Source organism: Hetaerina americana, unplaced genomic scaffold, assembly GCF_022747635.1.
Source record: "Hetaerina americana unplaced genomic scaffold, ioHetAmer1.1.p SCAF_3, whole genome shotgun sequence".
NCBI classification, from domain to species: Eukaryota; Metazoa; Arthropoda; class Insecta; order Odonata; family Calopterygidae; genus Hetaerina; species Hetaerina americana.
The window spans coordinates 6,085,057-6,107,689 of NW_027286874.1; the positions used below are offsets into that span (position 1 = coordinate 6,085,057).

General features: G+C 39.7%; 1 protein-coding gene across 1 annotated transcript in view; it reads left to right on the forward strand.

The window, feature by feature from the left end:
* LOC139690390 (putative carbonic anhydrase 3) overlaps positions 1-22,633 on the forward strand; it is a 146,287-nt gene that overhangs the window by 84,425 nt on the left and 39,229 nt on the right. Inside the window, exon 2 of the mRNA XM_071587823.1 lies at positions 21,260-21,316. Within this exon, the coding sequence (XP_071443924.1) occupies positions 21,260-21,316 (57 nt within the window). The remainder of the gene's footprint in view (positions 1-21,259; positions 21,317-22,633) is intronic.

Below are 22,633 nucleotides of genomic sequence, written 5' to 3' on the forward strand. Positions count from 1 at the left end.
TCGCATTGTAGATTGCTTTAGCTTTCGTATATATATATATATATATATATATATATATATAATATGTGTATATACATATACATGTAGATATATGTATATTATATGTGTATATACATGTAGATATATGTATACATATATATTACATATATATGTGCGTGCGTGTGTATATATACACACACACACATACGTACCTACGCATCTGTATGCACGTATGTCGAAAAACGAAGACGAGAAATAGAAGTAGAAAGGGCAGTGAAGCCGTCATCCTCCGAATCCTGGGGATGATAGCTTGATCGTTGAAACGTCAATCATGTTGGTTGAATCCTTTCTTTGTGTTTTTATGTTTTCTCAAGTTTTTAACGTAGGGTATTACGCATATATTTGTGTCTGAAGTGTGTTCGTTTTTAAAAGATAAAATTACATGAATCGTGAAAAATGGAAGAACATTGAGGGTAATTTTCGTGAAATATACCCCTATTTACAGGACTGGGTTTTTCTCTATTTTGAAGGCTCTAGGATGTGGCAGGTTGAAGGGTTTTGGGGAGGGAGGGGGGCTTTAAGGGTTGGTGGGAAAAAGGTGATGAGGGTCAGCCGAGGGTGATCCGCGCTTCGATTCGAGAGGACGATGATGTCACGCGGAGGCGTCGCCCCGAGAACTGGGACTGGGGCCAAGAGAAGAGTTAACGAACCTCCGAGCCAAAAGCCGCTGTCGCAATTAATTTGCACCACACTCGCCTCCATTCATCTATCCCGGCGTGTTTTTTTAAATTTTTTTATCAGGATTTCGAATCAAGTCTCGACTCAAGGGCTACTGCATCATCAAGGATATTTTGTTACGGCAAATTCGATCTCGAGTTCTTTCGTAATATCCCCTAGCGATGTAGTTGACTAAATTCCTAAAATTAAGACGTTCGGTCATCCCCTTGCCGTCCCTTAGACTTATGCTTCTGGAGTCTGGCAACAAATTGTGAAAAATAAGTATTATAATATTTTTTTTATATTTTCTTCGACCACATCGTTTTTCCGCAAGGATGAAGTCCGGATGGGTTTTTGTCCGCTTTGCGCGACAACGCAAAGGTACTGACGATGGTAATTTCCGTAGCAACATCGCCATACCCACTTCGTGCACTCTTTCATTCGGCCCAACCACCATCTCTTCGTTCGTTCACGCGTACATACCATCAACGCCCATCCTCCTCTTTCATCCTCTTTGTGGTCGGCACCACTCCCATCATCTTCTTAATGTCCTCGTCATTCGTAAGTACATAACAGTGAAAAATTACCGATCGGTGCACGGCAGCACGTTTCGGTTGGTCACGGAATTGTTTGCCGTATTGCACTAAGAAGAAAACCTGGAGTTTATCTACCGATATCCACCTTTCGAGTAACGTGATCCTTTCAAAATATCTCCCATGCCAAAATATTCATATTCTCCTTAAGGTAACTATAGTATCGACGCGGAAAGGTACATGATGAACTAAGTTGAGAAACTTACAGGGCCTTGGAAATTGTATGCCTGTTGTATTGTTTTGAATTTGATTAGGAGGTTGGGAGGGATACTGGAATAGAGAGAGTATTTTTTATCAAAGGGAGTGTAACTTTCGGAGGCGTGCTTGGGGTTTTGGTAGCATCCCATTCAGGGAAGAATTCTTGTACGATGCACGGTGGTTGTTAATCCTAATATTTAGGGGGGTGACACAATGTACATTATAGAAGGCAGGGTATATTTGACCCTGAGATCGCTGAAGGAGAATAAAGTTAAAAAGATAATGGGAATAAATAACGTGCCCAAAGGATTACTAAAGAGTCGAGGGGAAAATAGACGGTAGAGATTCTTCGAAAACTCACGTCGTACTACTGATGAACACATTTAGTTAAATAGGAGTCCAGTAGTGTATTTCCTAAGTTCAATTTTGATACCCCTGCAAATACAGAGCGATAAGGAGAGTTATTTGTTGATACCTAATACATATTATTCAATATACACGAAAATTATCGCCATATCGATTAATAGTCGCCATCGGAATATTTATTTCTAATGTTGTCGATATTGGAAAAACAAATATCGCCACTTATATAGAAAAATATATATTTATTGTTCCAAGGCGATGAGGAATGTTCTTAAGACGTGAGAGAAGGGCGTCTTTTCAGCGCACCACACGTCTCGTCTGTACTCTAGTCTAACGAGAGAGGTTTTCATTCGCCAAGTACCATAAAAGAAAAAAGAAAAGGAATCCTGCGCCGAGGACACGTGTCACTTTTTACTGTCCTATTGTTTGTTTGGGATTACGGAGTTCCGCGGATAACGACGTCGTTTAGGGGGTTGTGCGCGGGGGTTCCGCTCCCTCTTTTACGAGTTAATCGAAGGGAGGAGGATGTGTTTCCGAGACGCGTCTTTCATTCGCGATCGTCGGGTGTCTGCCAGCGAGCCTCCCTCGCGCGAGCCACTCAAAGTGGACGACTTGATGACCACTGTGATCCCTCTCTCTTTCACTCAAGGGAAGTAAGTGCAATACATCATTGACCAATTGCACTGAAGACAGAACGCCTGTCACTTTCACTCGCGCGGAGAGCACCTCTCACCGCCGCCAAATATTTGGTCAATTAAAACTCTTCCAAAAATACACAAAGGAGTGAAATATAGTATATACAGGTATATAGGTGAATGACTCAGCTTTTACTTTACGATTTCCACTACCAATGGGCAACGAAAAAAAATTGTTCTTCCACACTTTTCGCCAACAAGCGAACAATTTTCAACTTCTTTACTGGTATTGTTACTACGAAAATTACGCCATGGAGATGTTGAAACTCGATTAATTGTTCACAAAACGAGTGTAACCGCACAAGGTTCATTCATTCATTCATTGCAAAATACCGTGCAAGCGACCGCTAGTGCGTATGGCAGGGGGTGATTTCACACCAGGGGTTTAACTTAAAAATGAAGTTTCTAATTTTTTAGTGACAGAATGTTTCTGCAAAATAATTCAAATACTATGGATAATGATAACTACAGGTACATGCACTCCAGAACGTTATTCAATAGAGATATTCTTTGCTACGCATACGAGAGGTGCATTTAGTGTCAAGACAGACAATACCGAAGGCTAGATGAGTTAACTACATACTAGGCTACTTAAAGTGGAAAAAACACACTTCCCCCCCCCCCGCACCTAGCGCACGCTTTTCTGGTCCCTTATCGTTCGTGAAGAAAAATGTCATCTTAAACTTGTCTGTTCTACACTTAATCTCTCTAATTTCACTGGCGTGATTTCTCTTATCGTTATACGATGGGGCTAATAATACAATATACATTTTCAACGCCAATGATAAAGAGTCATCTTTCCAAGGTCGTCGAATATGTTGCAAAAAAATGATTAACTCTGTGTGCTGCGAGTCATGTTTCATACGTAAAATCGGAAAATTATTGGGAATTCTCTTATCTGGAAAAAAGGGTTTCGTATTGCTAACGATAAAATATTCTTGCAAACTTGGCAGTTGACTCGTTGAATGATAACGAATTTTAGGTATTACATGTCCATAATTTATTTTGTTTGCAATTTCATGGAATAATATTTTTATGTCTAATGTGACGCTTACTGTTCCCAGTTCTATTTAAATATTCAAAATTTAATTAGGAACTAGATTTTATTTGTGATCGAACTGGAACACGACCATGGCGTAATAGAATGGAATTCACATTTATTCGCCCGTCGTGAGCCTCTTCCCGGCCCTCCTTAAAGGCCTTTAAACACCTCGAAACTTGTGAGTAGGACAGAGCAGAGTCCCCGTAAGCCTCACCAGTCATTTTGTTGGTCTCCTCAAGAGATTTTTTCAGTTTATCACAAAACTTAGGAATCGCGTTATTTATAATGACTGAATAAAAAAGCCCATTATTATCTGGATATGATAATTGTATTCAAAACTTGATTATGAAATAAAAAAATATTTTTGGGTAAACTGACGCAAAAGGTGTTTTTACCCATCCTGTGTCATCGCACTTTATTTTTGTGCTTGTGAGTTGTGTACCAGGTTTAAACCAATTCACTAATCTCTCAAATAAATATTAAATGCGTGTTCTAAAAAAATGATAAACTTGTAATTTATTAACATGATTCACATTCAATTGATGAGCTTAAGTATGGACACAGATAAGTAGGCGGGACGCCGTTGTCGTAAATCCGTCCATTAAGACTCAATCACTCAAAGACTTATCACTCCTTCTCGACCGGACGTCTTGCGACGTGATTTTCATCGTCTTGATTACGCATTGAAAATATGGCTATTATCTTTTTGGTATCCGCCTATTTCCTATGGCGAAAAAGGCTAAGCTAAACATTTAATTAGGAGGGCAAAAACTAGAGCCGGTAGAAGAGTTTATGTATCTCGTAAGTGTTTTGGACCTAAATGTTCAAAGTAATTGGAACGTAAGGAGAAGAATTGCACTTGGAAAAGTCTTTCACAAGGAGAAGGGAGCTGATGACAAGGACGTTGAGTAAGGATATTAAGAAAACTTTGATATGGAGCGTAGCTATGTACGGCGCGGAAACGTGGTCATTGAAGCAGGAGGATAGACGTAGATTGGAGGCTTCTGAAATGTGGGCGTGGAGAAGAGTGGAGATGGTGAAATGGACCGAGAAGAAAACAAATTAAGAAGTACTTGGTATGGTGGGCGAAGAGAGGGGTTTGTTGGGAGAAATCCTATGGAGGTAGGAAAAATGGATGAAGGGCGTATTCGATGAAGAGCGCAGTGGGATGTTTAAAACTGTAACAGAGGGAAGAATGTTAGGCAAACGAGGGAAGGGCAGGAACAGGATAGGGTTGTTGGACGGGATGAAGGGAGGAAGGAAGTACTCAGAGATGAAAAAGGGACCTGATGTAGAGTAGGATGATGGATTCACAAAATATTTATTCGGTATTTGTGTCCACCCAAAACCTACCTTGAGCGGTATATTATTTTACTTAGTATTCCCTGTGGCCTTTCCTCCGATTTCTTTATTATTTTCTGTCAAATTTAAATGCATAAAAATCATTAAAACGTAATGGCCATTTCTTAGTAAACCTCCAACGATTTTCTTTAAAACAAACACCAGAGATATATCGTTGCTAACTTCTTTCTTCAAAGAATTCTCAGCCTTCTGCTAAGGCATCACAATCAAACACGATCACTTTCCCCCTGGCGGAAATACAGGATATGTAGTTAATAAGTGGTGTAGGTTAAGTGAGGTAAATGTAATTAATAGCCGTGCACTCATCGTAGCTGTATGACGTCCTCTTGAAGCCAACAAACCCCGAATACATAATTTCCGATGCCCCACAACAATTGACTCGCGAATTCATGATTTAGAGAAAGGAAAGGCAATCGAGCGGCCGCGTACTCGCAAGGGACGCGGTTTGGGGCGCGCTCGGTCTCTTCCCATCTGGCGTCGTGGGCGTCGGCGGCGCGGAAGGGGTCTTAGAAAGGGGGGTGGGGTGCAGAAGGGGGCAAGCAGGGCGGAGCAAATATAGACCGAATCGCCATCCCAAAAATACATTTCACGTGCATATAGCGCTTATGTACTCTAGTTTAAAATCGCAATACTTGATCGGGTGCGTATTTCCTGCGTCTGGTTTCTGTCTCCCCTCCTCTCTTAGCAGTAGCCGGGAAGTGGTAAATGGATGAACTCCGTAGCTTCGTAGCTGCTTCGAAAACAATGTAATGCTTCGAGGTGCATGAAGTGTGTTAGGGTTATATTGGGAGCAAATGATCTTTCCGTAGCCTCTCATCCTGTTACGTATCCCTTGAACAAAAGCTAAGCGCTTCCGTTACCTTCCTGGCACGATGAAGTCCTGCGTCATATTTTTTATGTGGTATGCAATAACTTCGTGAAACGCACTCAGCCCCTTAGTTTTCATTTTTTTAGATTTTCAAGAAAAATCACAAGATCCTAAGCCAATCTTTTGGATAAAATGCATTCCATTAATAATTGCATACAAATAAATATTATCATTGCATAAAAACTTAAAAACTGCAAATATTTTTAGATGAAGGCTTTATTTGGCATAGGATTATAATACGGAATCAAAACAAAAGCTGGAAGTTTAAAATTATGTTCTTAGAGCTGAGTGATGTTCAAAATCGGGTAATACTAAATGAGCAGGAATTAGGTAAGCAGGGTACGTCGTCAATATGATATCACGTTTAAATTAAAACTTATTACGCCAACAATGAAGAATTTGAAAACAAACGAGGAGCTCCGAGTGTATTACTATTCGAGTCCTAGATGGGTTATTGTATCTATGAAAACACTTTCATCTAATCATATATATATATATATATATATATATGATTCATGGTAAAAAAAACAAGTTCTACGGTTTCTGATGCCTAAAAGGGAATGCCTGATCATGCAAATTAGACTTGACATTCATTTGACTCATATCATTCCCAGTTTTCATACAAATGGCGTTTTCATTTAGCGTTATTTTACGTTTCAATTATTTTTTCATCAAATGCTTTCGCAAAAAAGTAGTTTATTCACTTGAATCACATACCTTGGGATTATCTATAAGTATACCTATCAAATGATAGAGAGAACGTACTTTTCCATAGAATTTATTTGGTTTGGTACGACGCGTTTCACCGTGACACGACATGATCAAGTACAAATTGGTAATGAGATCCTTGCGATGTATTTACTATACATGAACATACAATTTGATATATTGTTATGAATTCGGGTGTAGTATTTAATGAGACCTCGCCGTTTCCCTGCTTAATTGCTCACGTGTGAACCTTTACTTCTGTGGTCACTGTAATGGAATTGTGTTAAATTTATTTGGACTAGTTTCTTTTAAAATAATTATCAACGTGTAAGGAAGGTATGTTAAACTCTGTGCTATTTATAAAAATGATAAGCCGCTATCCTACCTCATGGTAAAACAAGCTTTGAATATATTTTGTTTGAGGACATTTTTAATTGCTGCAAGAAAATAAAAGGCCTACTTAAACTGACCAAAAAGTGTGGGTAATAATATTTGATTGCCGACCCTTTAATAGGATACTCCATGGATATTCATGGCTTCCCGGTTATTTTTCCTTTGAATATATTTAGGTTAATGATGTCACGTGTTATACGATTAAGTTGCTTCACGAAAATATTTCATATGGAGTTCCGTCGAATTTTTATTCGGGTTGTCTTTCTGGCGTGACATCACCGGGAAGGGATTGTGAGAACACCGTCAGTCTCGTGTAATGCAAGGACGGATTGGGAAAAGGGGAGGGGTCAGGGGGGGAGAGGAGGGGTCCTGTTGCCGAGACTGGCAATGAGTTAAAGGAAGGCGAGGGAGATGGGGGGGGGGGCATGGGGACGTGAGAAGGGGTGTGGAAGTGAGTGGGTGTTAAGGATACAATGCGTCGTCAACATTTTTAAAGGAATTTTAAGCGCCTTTTTTTCAAAAAAAGCTTCCCATCTATTCCCTTGAGTCCTGTCTACGTCTAATTTTAAAAATGCCAAATAAATTCGGTCTTGGCAGTGGAGTACGTACGTTCCATCGTAAACTCGTTGGCACATCTCTCTTGGAAGAGGTTTTCGGTAAAAATTAATGTGGAATTCTTTCTCGTGGAAAAAACTAATCGGTTTCTACATGCATCTACATAAATACACCGCGACCCCCCAAAGAGGTGTATGGCAGGGTTTGCAAGCACCAGGTCGACGAGGGAGAGGAAGGGAAAAGGAAATAAAGCATTCACTTAAAAAACTTCCAATAATCGAGCATATTTAAATATGGGTTGGCGAAAAACTTTGCCCTAAACAAGTGTTAATTTCACCCAAAAAATAGTTCTTCGTTCTACGGAGAAGGAGGAAATAAAAATGAACCAAAACCCCTTATACGATAGACGTCCATCATACCAAGACAGGTCATGTAGAACTGGAACGTAAGATGGAGGAAGTTCTATTAATTCTTGGGCATGCAACATATGGTCCCCACCCCTAAAGATAAGATAGAAAATGTGACACCTTACTGTTGGCAGCGGACGGCGTGAGGCATAGCCGCCACTGGGAGGGATGAGGTATCGCCGCTGCGGTTGCCCAATTCTCCCTTTTAACTTCCTCTCCGTTAATCCCATATAAGCAGTCGCTATACTTATGCACGCCGAGTTCCTAAGCGTCTGGTCTATTTGTTCTTTCGGGAAATAATGATTTCTCTGGGTTGCTCTGTCGTACCTTTTTGGTAAAAATAGAACTTTGGTGAATTCTCTCTTATTTCGATTTTATGTATTTCTTGCAAATTCAAGTGACCATACTCCACATCTTGCCGTCCTCTTTAAGTTCTGAGGTTAATGTGGAAAGTTATTCTCGCATTAATTATCAGTTGGATTTTTCGAATCTCGAATACACTCTGCCTTTTTGAAATCGGCTTTATATCATCTCTTCGATTATATTTTTAAATAGTGTGGAAATTAAGGTTAATTGAGCGCACCGTTGTTTGTTTATACTGAACGATTCACTCTTTGACGGATATACCTACTTGAACGGTCTGTTCGATGTTCATTTTGCGAACATCGACCTTGTTTGTTTACACATTATCGAGGTGGCGATGTTATGTCGACATTGCGATAATTGGCCAATGCATCGGAAAATAGCGACAATATCGTCCGCATCGAGCATTGGAAACATCGGCCACGACCATTGGAAGTATGGCCATGCATCGCGGCGTATCGATAAAAAAGATAATGGCCGTCACATGGAAGGCTTCATTGTTCAGGAAGTTCACGCGATAGCTACTGGGAACCGTCAAAAAACTGTTTTTAATAGGTCCATTGCCTTTGGATTGCATATTGAAATGCCACCATAAATCGGCTGCCGTAAAATAATCGAGGAGATGATATTTTGTCATCCCGCCCACAACCTACTTCATGAAATCAATATGGCCCAAATCTCATGACCGCATAAATAGAATGGTAGACTTTGGAATGGAGCAAACCGATATTCTGATTTGAATTAATATTGCTTCGAATCATATCAACTCTATCGCTATCAACGCTGTCAACTCATTGATCTTTAATGAAACATAACAAATTTCTATTGGCTAATGCGTACTCTGTGACAATTGGCTAGTTCTGAATGTTTTGGAAATTTCGTTCGAACACACAGGTACGAACCTGTACAACTACACAGGATCTCGCAAGTCGCCGTGGGGGCCTGTGGCGGGGGGTGTTAGGTCACCACACGTAAAACTACATGCAAAACCAACAAATTCATTCAAATCTACACCTACATAGGCGAATATATTTATGCAAAAACCTGTTTAATTTGCACGCATGCATACACACATAAGTAAAATCAACTAGCATACACATGCACTTAAAATGTAGTACAAATCCATCCAATGACGTGCAAACTAGAATTGAAAAGTAGAAGAGGAAATTCTACTCCACATGGACATGCAACTCACGGTCTCCGCCCCAAAAGACACAGGTAGGGAATGTGACACACTGCAGCAGGCAGGCAGCGGATGCGTCCTCCCCACAGAGAGAGACGAGGGATGGAAGGGGAAGCTTGAAAACAAATCAAGCAGGGCAAGCAATGCTGTAACGAGCCATACATTTTTAATGGCATTTTAATGCGGTCAAGCGGAAAGAAAGGGTTTTGGCAACAAAACACACGAGATTAAAGAAGGTGCATGCATTTAAGTAGAACTAATTATTTCCTAGACGCTGAGGGTGGCAAGTGGAATATTTCCTATCATTAACCCGACAGTTGCTATCCCTTATTATCCGTGGGAAGGAGGAGTCCTTGAGTCTACTATTTCTGACATCTATTTCCCGAATTTGATATACATGATCTAAGCGACCAATGTTTGTTGGAGGGCGAATAATTTGCGAGACCTAGGTGCTGAAACATGCGTATCTGAATTTATTTAGTAGGTTTAACCTGGCATTGAATCATCTTTCTTCTAATGATTGCCATCACCACCGCAGAGGAATTTCAGTGACGATTTTCGTTTTATCGTATCAGTTAAAAACGAAACGGGCTACGCGGCGTGGAACCTTCTCAATTTCCCGAATGAGGCCTCTTTCAGTCGGACCCCATACACTCGATGCATATTCTAAATGAGGCCTCACAAGAGCGTGGTAACAACGTTCCTTGGCCTTGGAGTCACTCCTGCCGATGATACGTATCTGTTGAAACGGTCCATTGTTGCCTTGTTCGCGCAGTTCCAGTGGTGGCATTGATGTTCAATTCGAGCAAGATAACACGTAAGTGCTAAATTTGACAAAGAAATTTCCTGCCAATTGTGGCCGTTGTAATTGATGAACTAGTCATTATCGGTTCCACTTGAGAAAGTCAACGAGTACTCGCAATTTGACTTCTCGTCGAAAGAAACTTGACCCACGTCACTTCCATTTGAGGAGTGGGGTTAGAATAAGACGTTCTAACATGAAATGTAAGAAGATTTGGGTGTTCTTGTGAATCAAGGCGATAGTGGACGGGGTTATCGGATGTCCGTCTGACTGGATGGACCACTATTGGCCGTGTGTGTGTGTGTATGAGGGGGGAGGGGGTAGGAGGGAAGAGATTTCGCTCCATCGACAATAGCAGATGAAGATTGAACACTTATCTCGGGCCAGTCGTGTAAATTGTAATAAAAGAAACGAAAGACGTACCAAGGCTGTAATTAAATTTAACCCCATGGGGTCAACAACGGCGCACTCACTGACCTTGGATCCCTCTTAATGTCTTCTTTGCTTGTGTCCTACTGAAATCACCACATAAAAGAAAAGCAAGCAGCGGTGAGAATCGTTGCGCAATCGGTTGCCGAAAATCCCAGCGTTAATCAAATCACATTCACCCTTTGCTTTAACCGTGGGAATTGTATTTACGTTGCCGCGAAACGGATTCCACGGTTCATAACTTTGAATCATATCTGTGCTTTTCCTGGATTATACAAAGCGTCCATTTCCATATTGTATTTTTTTAAATTCGTATATGCTGAATATAGTAGTCGCTCCAGTGTTGATCTTTTGTAATTTTTTGTTAACTTAATTTCTTTCGATTGAGGTTTATCGTCTTTAAAATATTGATATGCCACACCTAAAAATGTGATGGTGTTGTGAAGGCCTAGAGTCACGGTTATTACCGTGTAATTGGCAAAGAGAATTGAAAGATCTAGATGATTTTTGATCAAAATTACACAATTCTTCTACTACTGCTAAGGGCAACTTGCCTACGAGTTTCGTCAACTCCACGGATAATCAACAGTTGGAAGTCGCGCTTAGGAAATGCGTAATGGACGTTTAATGATGTCCATTCTTGTTTCATAATACGCTGATGACGCTGTTATCAGTTGACTGCAGGAGTTAATATGTTGTGATATTTAGATACGTCGTAATTTTATTTCAAACAGTGCCTACTTGTTGCAAAACTCCTGCTTTGACTTACTTTATTTTTATCCTACATATTACCCTACTAGCTACCACTAGGGCGTGTGGCAGGGGGTAATTGCACATCAGATGTTTAAAATGAAAAATTAAGTTTTCTTAATTTTAGTTACAACATATTTATGGAAAATAGTTAGATACACTTCTCTACGCATATATGTGCGAGAGGAGCTGTTGGTAACGGAAAGGAGAATTAATAAAGCTTGATAAGATAAAGACGACACACTAGGCGACTGAGAATGAAAAAAAAATACTTTTCCCTTCTAGCGCGTTCGGATATCGTTATTCTGATCCCTTATCGTTCGAGGGAAAAAATGACATCTATCTGTTCTACACTTAATTTCTCTAATTTTGTTTACATTATCTCTCCTACCGTTGTGTAATGGGATTAATAACACGTTGTCGGCATCATTGCTAAAGATACATCCTTTCAATTTATACAACAGGTTTAATCTGTAATTATTATTAAATCAGTAAGAGAATAATCTGTAGCCTTTGCTCCGTGAATGATTTCCAATCTATTTCCTCTAATAATTTTGATACGCTACTCATTTTATCAATTTAACATAAAAACGTTGCATTTGGAGAGCGCTCACTTAAGCAACAGTGAAATTCCTGAGTCAGAATTCCCATAGATTCAAGCAACGCAAGTCCCGGAGTTCTGTCCCTGACAGTCGACTTCTGACCCTGGCTGTTGTATGTTTTCGGGTTATAAGTATTTGTTGATTACAGTTTTTTTAACGAAACCAAATCAACCTCACGGATGGATTGTATTTCCCTGCATTGACTCCTCTATTATATCGAAATTTTCGCCGAAGGGTCACAGATACATCTTCATCTACACAATTCCCCGCAAGCTACCGCAATGACGTGCGGAGGGGGTGTTAGGTCGCCGCCCGTAAACAGTAATAAAACCACATGCAAAACCAAATCATTTAACCTCTACATAAATATTAGTTTGTTCATGCACTCGCATACCTGAAACACATGAAAGAAAATACTTAAATGCAAAAATATTTAATTACAGGATATGTATATTAAAATTACGCTGTGGAACTGTTAAAAATATGGGTCTATTAAATGAAAAAATTACTTGCAGGAAGAAAAATGCAAGATACCGTCGTATATATACACTGCCAATTCTAATTATCTCCTACGCGAGTGCTGTCATGTCTATATGATCTCTAATGGTACGACGACATTTTAAATCTATCCGTTCTATAATAAATCTTCCTGATTTTACTTTTGTGATCTGATCTACCATAGTAAGTGGTAACATCCTGAGATAAGTGGCGTGCCTTAAATTTATGCAGTGAATATCATCTGTATTTAAGCCTTCGGTCAACTAGTGGCTGCCATCATAATTCTTGAAATTATAGTCCCGTGGCACTGCTACCTTATTCGTTACAACTTTTCACAAACCTTGCTGTACTACGTTGCACCGGATCTAGTTTCAAAATTAAGCCCACTTCATGAGGATCCCATGCACTTGCAGCATACTCAATGTGGGGCCCAGCTAACGCGAAATAACAAAGCTCCTTGACCCTTTCATCTCGAAATACATTTATTCAAATTTAATTCTAGCTCCCATGTCTCGCATCACTTTTGAATTCCATTGAGGTCGTTAACTAGCGACACTCTATCTTCCTGACTTTATATTTCCCTATATATCACGGCATCGTCAGCAAATAGACGGAGTTTACTGGAAATCTGAGACCCGATGTCATTGTTAAAGAAAGGAACAATAGGTTGTAAATATAATAGAAAAGTAAAGATATTTCCTATCGTAAGGATTAGCTATGTAGCAAACACGCAGCGGGAGGGAGGCACGCAAGTTATGAGAATGGCGTCGGTGGAAAGGGGGCGGGCGGGGTTGCGGGAGGAGGGGTTTGCCTTCGGCAGCGAGAACACTAGGCGAAGGGCGCTAAAGATTTTTGAGAGGTGACGTTAATGCCACCAGTCGACGGGGATTAACGAATGGGTGTCAACAATTTTCGGATGGATTTCGACGCCATCTCGCTTAGGACACGCCGGGTGTCTAGTTGATGCGAACAAGAAGGTTGATCCGTGTTAATGCTTCAAATTGGTAGCCGTTAGATGTGACGGCCATCTATTGTTTCCGGGGGCGCACGGTTGAGGGGGGGTGTGGAATCAGTTTAATATGGTGTAGAGTGCTTATGCAGCATCCGTCCGTGGAGGATGAAAAATAAAAGAGTGCCTCCTGTATGGGCAGACCCTTCAGCGATCAAAAGGCGAGTAGCACGATGGTATAATCCTGGAAGTTTTGGTTGACAAAAACTTGGCACAAAAAAGAGAGTATTGGAATGGTATCATATATCCAGTCTGCATCCCTGTCCCTTCCTATACTCTTTCTGAGGTAGAGGAGAAAATCCCCTGACAGCATGTTCTTGCTCTCCGCTTGAACAGTAATTTCTTTATTGACATGAGGTATTTTATACAACGGGTCATTTTGGGGATACCTACAAAAATGCTCTCTTCCCCTTTGACTTCTTAAGTGAACTAGACTTATATTAATTTACACAATAAAAAATAACATTTAAAATATTACAATAATTCACAGAGCGCGCGCCATCAGCTGGATTTACAATAGTTTACACGATGAATAAGAACATTTAAAATGTTGCGATAAGAACATAATAATACAATAATGCACAGAGAGATTACATGCGCGCCATCTTCCTGCATACGAGTGGTCAGCACTCTTCATTTCGCAGTCTGAGTGTTCTTTCTATTCCTTCGTGTTATTTTATTCCTTTATTACCTTATCAGTGCAGTCTTCATAGCAAAGGTCCTAATGTCTCACTTTGGAACATGTTTTAAATTCTGTCCTCTTTTTGTTGGACATTCTACAATTAATTTCTGTTTTACAGTGCTAACTTCTCCAGTTCCTTCCGGTTAGTGGAGTTCCTGCATGATTTTCATATGATTACTATGATGCTCGTTGTTTTGGATTCCGTATTATGCCAGATATTATATCTTTGTGCCTCAAATTTCAGCCGGGTCTATATTCTGTGTGTAATTGTGTCTTCCAAGTCGAAAGTTTCACATTTTCTGATGGCGATTAGGCAATTTTCTCAAGATATGAATTAAAATTCCAATGTCCAGTTAATATCTGAATTAGTTTTTGATTATAGTTTATCCTGATTTTGTGCCTGTCTAACATGCATGGGATAATCTGGTAAGTGTACCTTCCATTAGGACTGAAGTTCGGGGTATGCGTTCACAGTTTTCTCTAGGAAAATACCTTGGATTCCATCTGGCCATGGCGCTTTCCAGTCCTTAATTACAAGGATTCCTTCTGCTATCTCTTCTTCTGCAAAATGTCTAGTATTCCTAGTCATTGAGATGATACACGCAGGAATCCTAATTACTTTATGACAGTCTTTGTCCTTATTATCGTCCTGTCGCAATTTATGGAGGATATTTTCCATGTTTTCTTCAATAAAATATATCTTACCACTTGAGTTTATTCCTGCTCCTGGGATTTTTGGGAGAATTAGCTATTTAGCAAAAAGCTTGTAAATAAAACCCCAAGCGTTATTGCTAGTTTTTCTGGGTAAACCTCTCCCAGGGAATTTGTTTGCTACGGACAATTTTGGTATATATTGAAACCATCTTCCTATATTTCCGCCTATTAATCTCCCTATTGGCCAATTTACTATTTTGAAATGCATTTCTAAGTTTGGTGGCTGTTTTTTTTTAAAGTTTATTAGTTTGTCCGTCCACCAGGGGTGTTGGTCTGGAGAAATTGATCTTAAAGGTAAATGTTTCTGAATGGCGCGATGAAAATCTTTCATCAGATTTTCTCTTTGTTGGTAAATATATACAGGAGATGGGGTCCAAAGAACATGGTGATACTTTTTCAGGTCTTCTAGAATGGTTTCTTCGCATTTTTTCCAGTTGGCTTTTTTAAGCAGCAAGATCTTCTTCCTAGTCTTCCTCATTTGCCCAGGTTCAAACGCTGTCACTTGGTGGTCACTAGATATTACAAGGCCGGCTCACACGGCGCTGAGAGGTTTTCGCCAGAACCGGAACTTCAGTGAACCCGCAGCCACCCTATTCTTCAGGCGTGGCTCCATCAGACTTTTTTTGTTTCCAGAGTAAAAATCAACCTTGAAAGGGCGCCGATTCGACTCCATTGCGAACCTTAAAGCAAATTGTACGTGTGACCTGAAGAGGATCCCTAAGGCGGCTTATCAGGCAGGGTTCGAGATCTTGATGAAACGTTGGCAAAGGTGTGTCGTCAGCCAAGGCATGTACTCTGCGGGCGACAAGTTCGACTAAGCTGTATCCGTCGAAATAAACAAGTTATAAAATCAGTCGTCTTTTTTTGATCACACCTAGTACACCCGGATTTACTTTCCATTTACATATATATATATATATATATATATATATATATATATATATATATATATATATATATATATATATATCCCTGATCAGTCTGGAGTTAACAATAGTGAGGTCGATATTAGATTCTCCACTGAATGTAGGGGGTTCGTTAAGAATATTGTGAATGACAAGGTCATTGTGTCCTATAAAATCTTCCATACCCCTTCCTCGATCGTCAGTTCTGGAACTGAACCTATCGCTTTTAGCGTTACTTTCTACATATATCACAGTTTTTCTTTTCTTAAATTCTTGAAGAATTTTACCAAGATGGTCTACGTATTCTTTGATGGCTTGACTAGGTGGCAAGTTTATCCTCACGATAATAAAAGTCTTTTTGTGTCGTAACTTCCGCTCCTGCCGTGTATTGGTTGCTCAGTTGCGGTATTTCTAAGACATCCAACCTCTCGTTGAATATTAATATTCCAACGAAGAATTTTTTTATGTACTTTCAAAGTGAATGTACTGAAAAAACTTTGAATGCACTGAAAATTCTGGGCATGGGATTAAAAACGAAGGTACTACCAAGTTTGGCTTTTCCTGAAGCGAAAGCAATATGGTTCTTGGATTGCAATTATGTCCTGATTGAAATTTCTTTCTAGTAATTTCAATTCGTCGGTGGGGGTTTTACTCCCCTGAAAGTTTATTTGGCCAAATCTCAACGTTTTGCATTCACTCCCCATAGTCGATAGATTGCATTAGTCGATCAATTTTTCTCTGTAACACAGGACATTTGGGGTTGCTCGACTTATGATCACACTTCTGCATTTTCTCCATCTTGTAGTGAATACAGCAAGGTGTTTCGTCTTTCTTTGTAACTGGGAATCATGTGTTTCGGAGCAGTGATTACAGGATTCCTCTACTGCTTTGCCAAATTTTGAAAGATCTCCACATTTTTAGCATTTATAGCGTCGAGTAACTTTGATATGTTCATATAGAATACACGGTATGTCTTTAAAAAAATAAAGACCCTTTTGCTAATTTGTAAGGCATTCCTTGCTTTTGCATCAACCTCAGTTAACCAGTTGCTATGCTTGGCACCTTTCTTCCCAAATCGGAAGAGTGGCTTAACAATGCGATCATTTCGGTTTTTCAAGGAGATTCCAAGTTATTCCTCATTAATCTCGCCATTCATCCCGATCACTGCCATCCTTATATTATTCTTTCCATCTTGCTGCAGAGTCAGATTCTTATTTTTGAAGCAATCATAGGCGTTAAGTTTTGCTTCCAAGTCTTGGTGTTCTGCCTCTATTCCTAGGCCTTTATCTTTTATTCTTATAATTTTCTTAATTTTTATCCCTGACTTCTTAGGGTCAACCATCCGTATAAGGGTGTTTTTAGTATCGTCGCATGTCTCAATAGAATTGTCGTCATCGTTAGGGTAAATTAAAACCGTATTCTAACTTTTTGGGGCAAATTTTCTACCTCATGGAAGCTTTATCGTCTCAACGTTAACCCTCCTTTTCCCGGCTAGGACGTCCGAAAAAGAGAATGAAAAATTACCTCCAGGGGCTTTAGAATTTAAAAAGAGAATGAAAAAATAGGATTGGGGAGGAGTGTTTATAGCTGTTCAAGATGCTCACGAGAGCAGAAGTGAGTCTTTCCTTAACAGTAGCATAGAAAGTGTTTGGTGTTCCATAAAAAGCCCTCGGTCAAAAAGAGTCTACATTTGTGCATACTACAGACCCCCCGATTCCGGAGAAACATCAATATTTGAACCAGAAAGAGAGGTCGTTACTTTGAATTCTCATTCACACAATAGAAAAATTATAATCGGAGGGGATTTCAATCTTCCATCAATGGAATGGAAAAACTGCAGTTTCATTGCAGAAATTTAGGACGAGGAACAATGCGAATCACTGCTTCGAGTTTTCTTATGCCATTCGTTAAACCAATTACTAACACCCACCAAAGGAAACAATATACTTGATCAAGTAGCCACAAATTTATCCGAAAACTTCCCAAATACAGTAGCACTTGAAGGACTTCAAGTGCTGCTAACAAGTGACTACAGAATAGTGATATTAAGTATTAACTTGATAACTATAAAAATCAGAAACCTAAAGGAAAGATTTACCTGTATGATCGGGCCGATTTCGAAGGATTAAGTCGTGTACTGCAGCAGTCTTATGGTTCATCTAAGGAAAGTAATAGCAACAGAGACAGAGAGAGTTTGTAGAGTACTTTTCTCGACGTCACACGTGCTGCAATAGAAAAACACATTCCTAGTAAATATAAAAGTGACCGGACCGAACCTAGATGGTACGATGTGGAAGTACGTAAAAGCATTAAAACACCGAAGGTATTAACAATTGAGGAGATCAGAAAAGGACGAGTATAGCAATAAACAAGATGAACTAATACATAACTATAAAAGAGCTAACTATATGAAACTATACCTGTATAATATAACTATATGACCGCGGGGAGAAAGCAGTTGAGTTCTGCAGGAGACAGGGGTTAGTCATCACCAACACTTGGTTTAGACACCACAAAAGAAGCAGGTATACATGGAAAATGCCAGGTGACTCAGGAAGGTATCAGCTAGATTTTATCCTGGATAGACACAGGTTTAGAAACTGTGATAAATTCGCACAGCTTCCCGGGAGCGGATGCGGACTCTGACCACATTTTAGTCGTTATGAAATGTAGAGTCCGTTTCAAAAAGATAAGGCAGGGGCGGCGGGTTAGAAAATGGAATGTAGAAGCATTAAATGGTTTGAAAAGGAAGGAGTACAAACAAGTGGTGGAGGAAATCATGGAGGATGGCAAAGAGCTAAGTACTATCGAAGAAAAATAGGAATGTTTCAAGAAAGGGGTATCGAAAGCAGCAAAAGAAACTATAGGAACTGTAATGGGAAGGGAAAAGGATCACGGATGAGATTATTACAAAGATAGATGAGAGAGAAAATGGAATAATATAAACAGATTTAAGCAAAAGGAAGTACTAAGAGTTAAATAATAATTTGAACGGGCAAAAAATAAAGCAAAAGAAGTATGGTGGAAGACACATTGAGAGGATATAGAAATTTGCCGAGGAAGGGTGAAATTGGTGCGCTATACAGCAACATTATATCACTATCGGGGAGTAAGAAGGCGGCATAGGCGGGAAGAGGTCGCGTCCGAATACGGGAGAGAGTTGATCGCCTAAAGATGAGACTCGCCCGTGTTTTATCGCAATCGGGAATCTCTTTGATGAATGAAAATCTGTGATAGCCGTTAGATATAAGTCGGGTAAAATAATAGTTGACACAGAAAAGATCCAAGAGAGATGGAAGGAATATATAGAAGAACTGTATGGTAAAGAACTTAGGCCAACAAGGTCAGACATAGGAAAGGAACATGACGTAGAGGAAGATAGCTTAGGTCCAGGCATACTCGACGATCAGATAGAAAGGGGAGATGAAATCAAATAAGGCCTTACTTCATGAGGATCCCGTGCAATAGCGGCATACTTCTAAATGAAACAGGACTAGTGAAAGGTAATAATTGCTATTTTACACTATTTTTCCATTAGAAGTCGTTTTTTGAGCCGTGGTTTCCTGAAATCGCTGCTTTACTGTATGGGTTTGTGGCGTAGACGCTGTATGCGAGGGGAGGGAGGAGGGCTTTTAATTGGGGAGGGAGCGGTGATCTCGTAGTTGCGAAGGCGGCATAGGCGGGAAGAGGCCGCGTCAGAATACGGGAGAGAGTTGATCGCCAAAAGATGAGACTCGCCCGTGCTTTATCGCAATCGGGAATCTCTTTGATGAATGAAGCGGCATAGTCAAGTGAGCTTTAAATTATTCCCAATGACGCGTTCATTAAGCTTCTCTTGGCCTTTAAATGCCGGTCGGAATGGGTCAAGGAACTCCCACGCTAGGTGCCAACCGGAGCCAGACGAAGAGATAGGTTGCAAAAAATTCTTTCTCGGCTTCTTAACTCCTTGGATAAGTTTGATTCTTTTTCGGCCAGTTCGGTTAAATGAGGTCTAATAACTAAAATTATGACATTATCGGCGTTTTTTTTAAACAAAATCTTTCTCTTTCCTATGAATTATTCATTTTGTAAGAATTTATTGAAATTCATTATTATTTTCTAGTCTATCGTTTTAGAAACCTTGTGAGTATCACTGATTGAACACTCCTACGTTCATTAGCCTCTCGCAATAAAACACAATATGACTTTAGACACTACAATGAACCCCTCTTCAATTCCACGTACGTACCTTCCTTCGTTCTTCCATCTTCCTTCTTCCCTTCATTGCGTCCAAAATGCCCATCCTTCTCCTTCCTCTTCCTAGTTTTCCTGTCGTTCCCCTTTCTATCACTGTCTTCAATATTCTATTGTCAATCAAAATGCTCTGCATCTACATTTCATGCCTTTTTGAATCTCTGCCAACAATTCCCTTTCCTCCCTTACCACTCCTAATACTTCTACACCCTTCAGCTTCCAATCCATACCTATCATCTTGTTTCAACGACCATGTTTCTGGTCCGTGCAAAACCATTCTTCCTATTAAACTTTCAATTAATAATTTTTAATATACTTTCTCGGCGTCCCTATCATCAATTTTCTCCTATTTGTAAAAGCTGCTTTACTAAAACGCAATTATTCTTTCAATGTCAGCTACAATTTGGCCATTTTGGTCCAAAAACACTTTTGAGGTTAATAAACATTTTTACACGCAATATTTTATGAAATTCTGCGTTAATATTTTTCACTTAGCTATTCTATTTCTCTTAAACGGCGTAAACTTGATTTTGTTTACATTAGCCATCTTCCCATGAATACGAATATTCTCGAAAATGATTGTAGCCACTTGGAATACTGGCTGCCTAAACCTTGTAATGCAGCAAACCTAACTGATTTTATGAATTCCCCGCCGACTTTCGTTCCTATCTCTAGTTTTTCCCATGCCGCTTTAATCGTTTCCTTCACATATACATTGAACCGTACAGGTGATAATGGACACCCCTGCCTTACTACTCTTCCTAACACTGCCTATCCGGACTCTTCATCCCCCACTCGCCTCTGAGCTGTCTGAGGTTGCGGATAAATCTCCTAGCCCTCCATTCTACTCATCTGTTGTAATAAGTTGCAATTAAATCGCCAAAATAAAAAATATTGAATTAAAATTTTTGAAAAGCCCTTTTGCCAATGAGATTATTGAAGAGATATATTTATATAGTTGTATTTGTATACATTTTACACGAGTATACTTCGCTAGTTGTTTACGCTACTTATTGTACTGGTCACCAAGGTTTGTGCGTCGTCTTTGAGGATGATTTTTTGTACACTCATAGAGATCACGGGTTTTTTCGTGAGCATTTCTTCCTTGTTAACAGAGTTTTCTCCTTATTGCTTCTGTCTGAATCCCCAATGTGCAACAACATTAGCGCGATGCAAAACCACTTTCATTTGTTTCCTTTTACTTTCCAGGTCATGCCAATGTTGTCTCCGGAGGCGAATGGAACTACAAGCTAGATGACCCCCACGGTAAGTTTATGATCTGTCTGTCTCCGTCTTTAATTTCAGTACATTATCTAGAGACGTAAAAATGCGGAAGAAAATTCTTCGGGTACTTTGGCTACTAGGTCTGCATGAGTTCCAGGATATTCGCGATTCGACCGAACGAATATTTTCACTGAGTTCTCCCTCCTGAGTACTTCAAAAGTAAAGAAAAAAGAGCTCATAGATTTTTTCATTGTGATTTTGAAAAAAATACTTCACTGTGGTTCTAAATCGATTGCGTGAAGTTTTATAGGTATATGTGAATTAGTCTTTCCATTGGCTTTGTTTATATTATTCGCCATTCATCCCGCGTCCATTGCTGTGGGGTGCTGGCTCCGCCTACCAACCTGAAGGTCGTGGGCTCGATTCCCACATAGTTGGATTTTCCACCACTTAGGGCTTGGATGCTTGTGGTTGTTATTTTGTTATTTATTTTCTAAGTCCAATGTTAGTTACCGAAACCTCGCTGGTTTCGGATTGCTGCTAAATGAAAAAAATACTTTTAGCCAATTAGTTCCCCCCTTCATCTGATGCGCGTCCTGCGTACATTTCTCACTCCACTCTCAAAATAATCCAGAACACTTTTTTGCGATAGCCGAATCTTTCATAAATGGCAGCAGATGTGATCGAAACAGGGATGCTCTCTGTCACGTAATGGTAAAGGAGGTATTGGAAGGGCTGGAGGGGAAAGTCTGTTGGGTATTCATAAAATTTATGTTTTTTGATTGTCCCCCTATGGTTGATCCTTAAGAGGTAGAATAAAATTTTCACAATACAATAAACACAGCCGATGATTTTTTAGAACATGTAGTCAATTCCAGGTTTGATGCACGATTTCGAAGCGTCGACGCTGCACACCCTGTTACTTTGCTCTCTGACACCAATTGAAAATTGATGCGAAATATGTTTCTACACGTAGATATTAAAATTATCGCGGTATGGTGCAGTAAAGTGTATATTAACTTCCCTAAAATTTTGCTGATTTATTTCATTTATGGATTCGGAGCTGTTTCTCCACCAATAAAATCTTTGATTGTTCTTGGTTATGAATGCTCCCAGTTACATCCATGGTAACTATGTTAACAAATATAGAATGCATCGAAATACGCCAAAATGAATGAAAATTCGGCTCCATTGCGCCTCCAAACTGATGTATTAAACTTTATAACGATTATATTACCTCGTAAGACGCACATTTTGTTTCAGTTACACTTTGATCCCTGGGACACGGCTGTGGCGAGTCACAAAGCTAAGAGACCGAGCATTATACGGATTTTCTAATATAATCGGTCATTTTCAGTG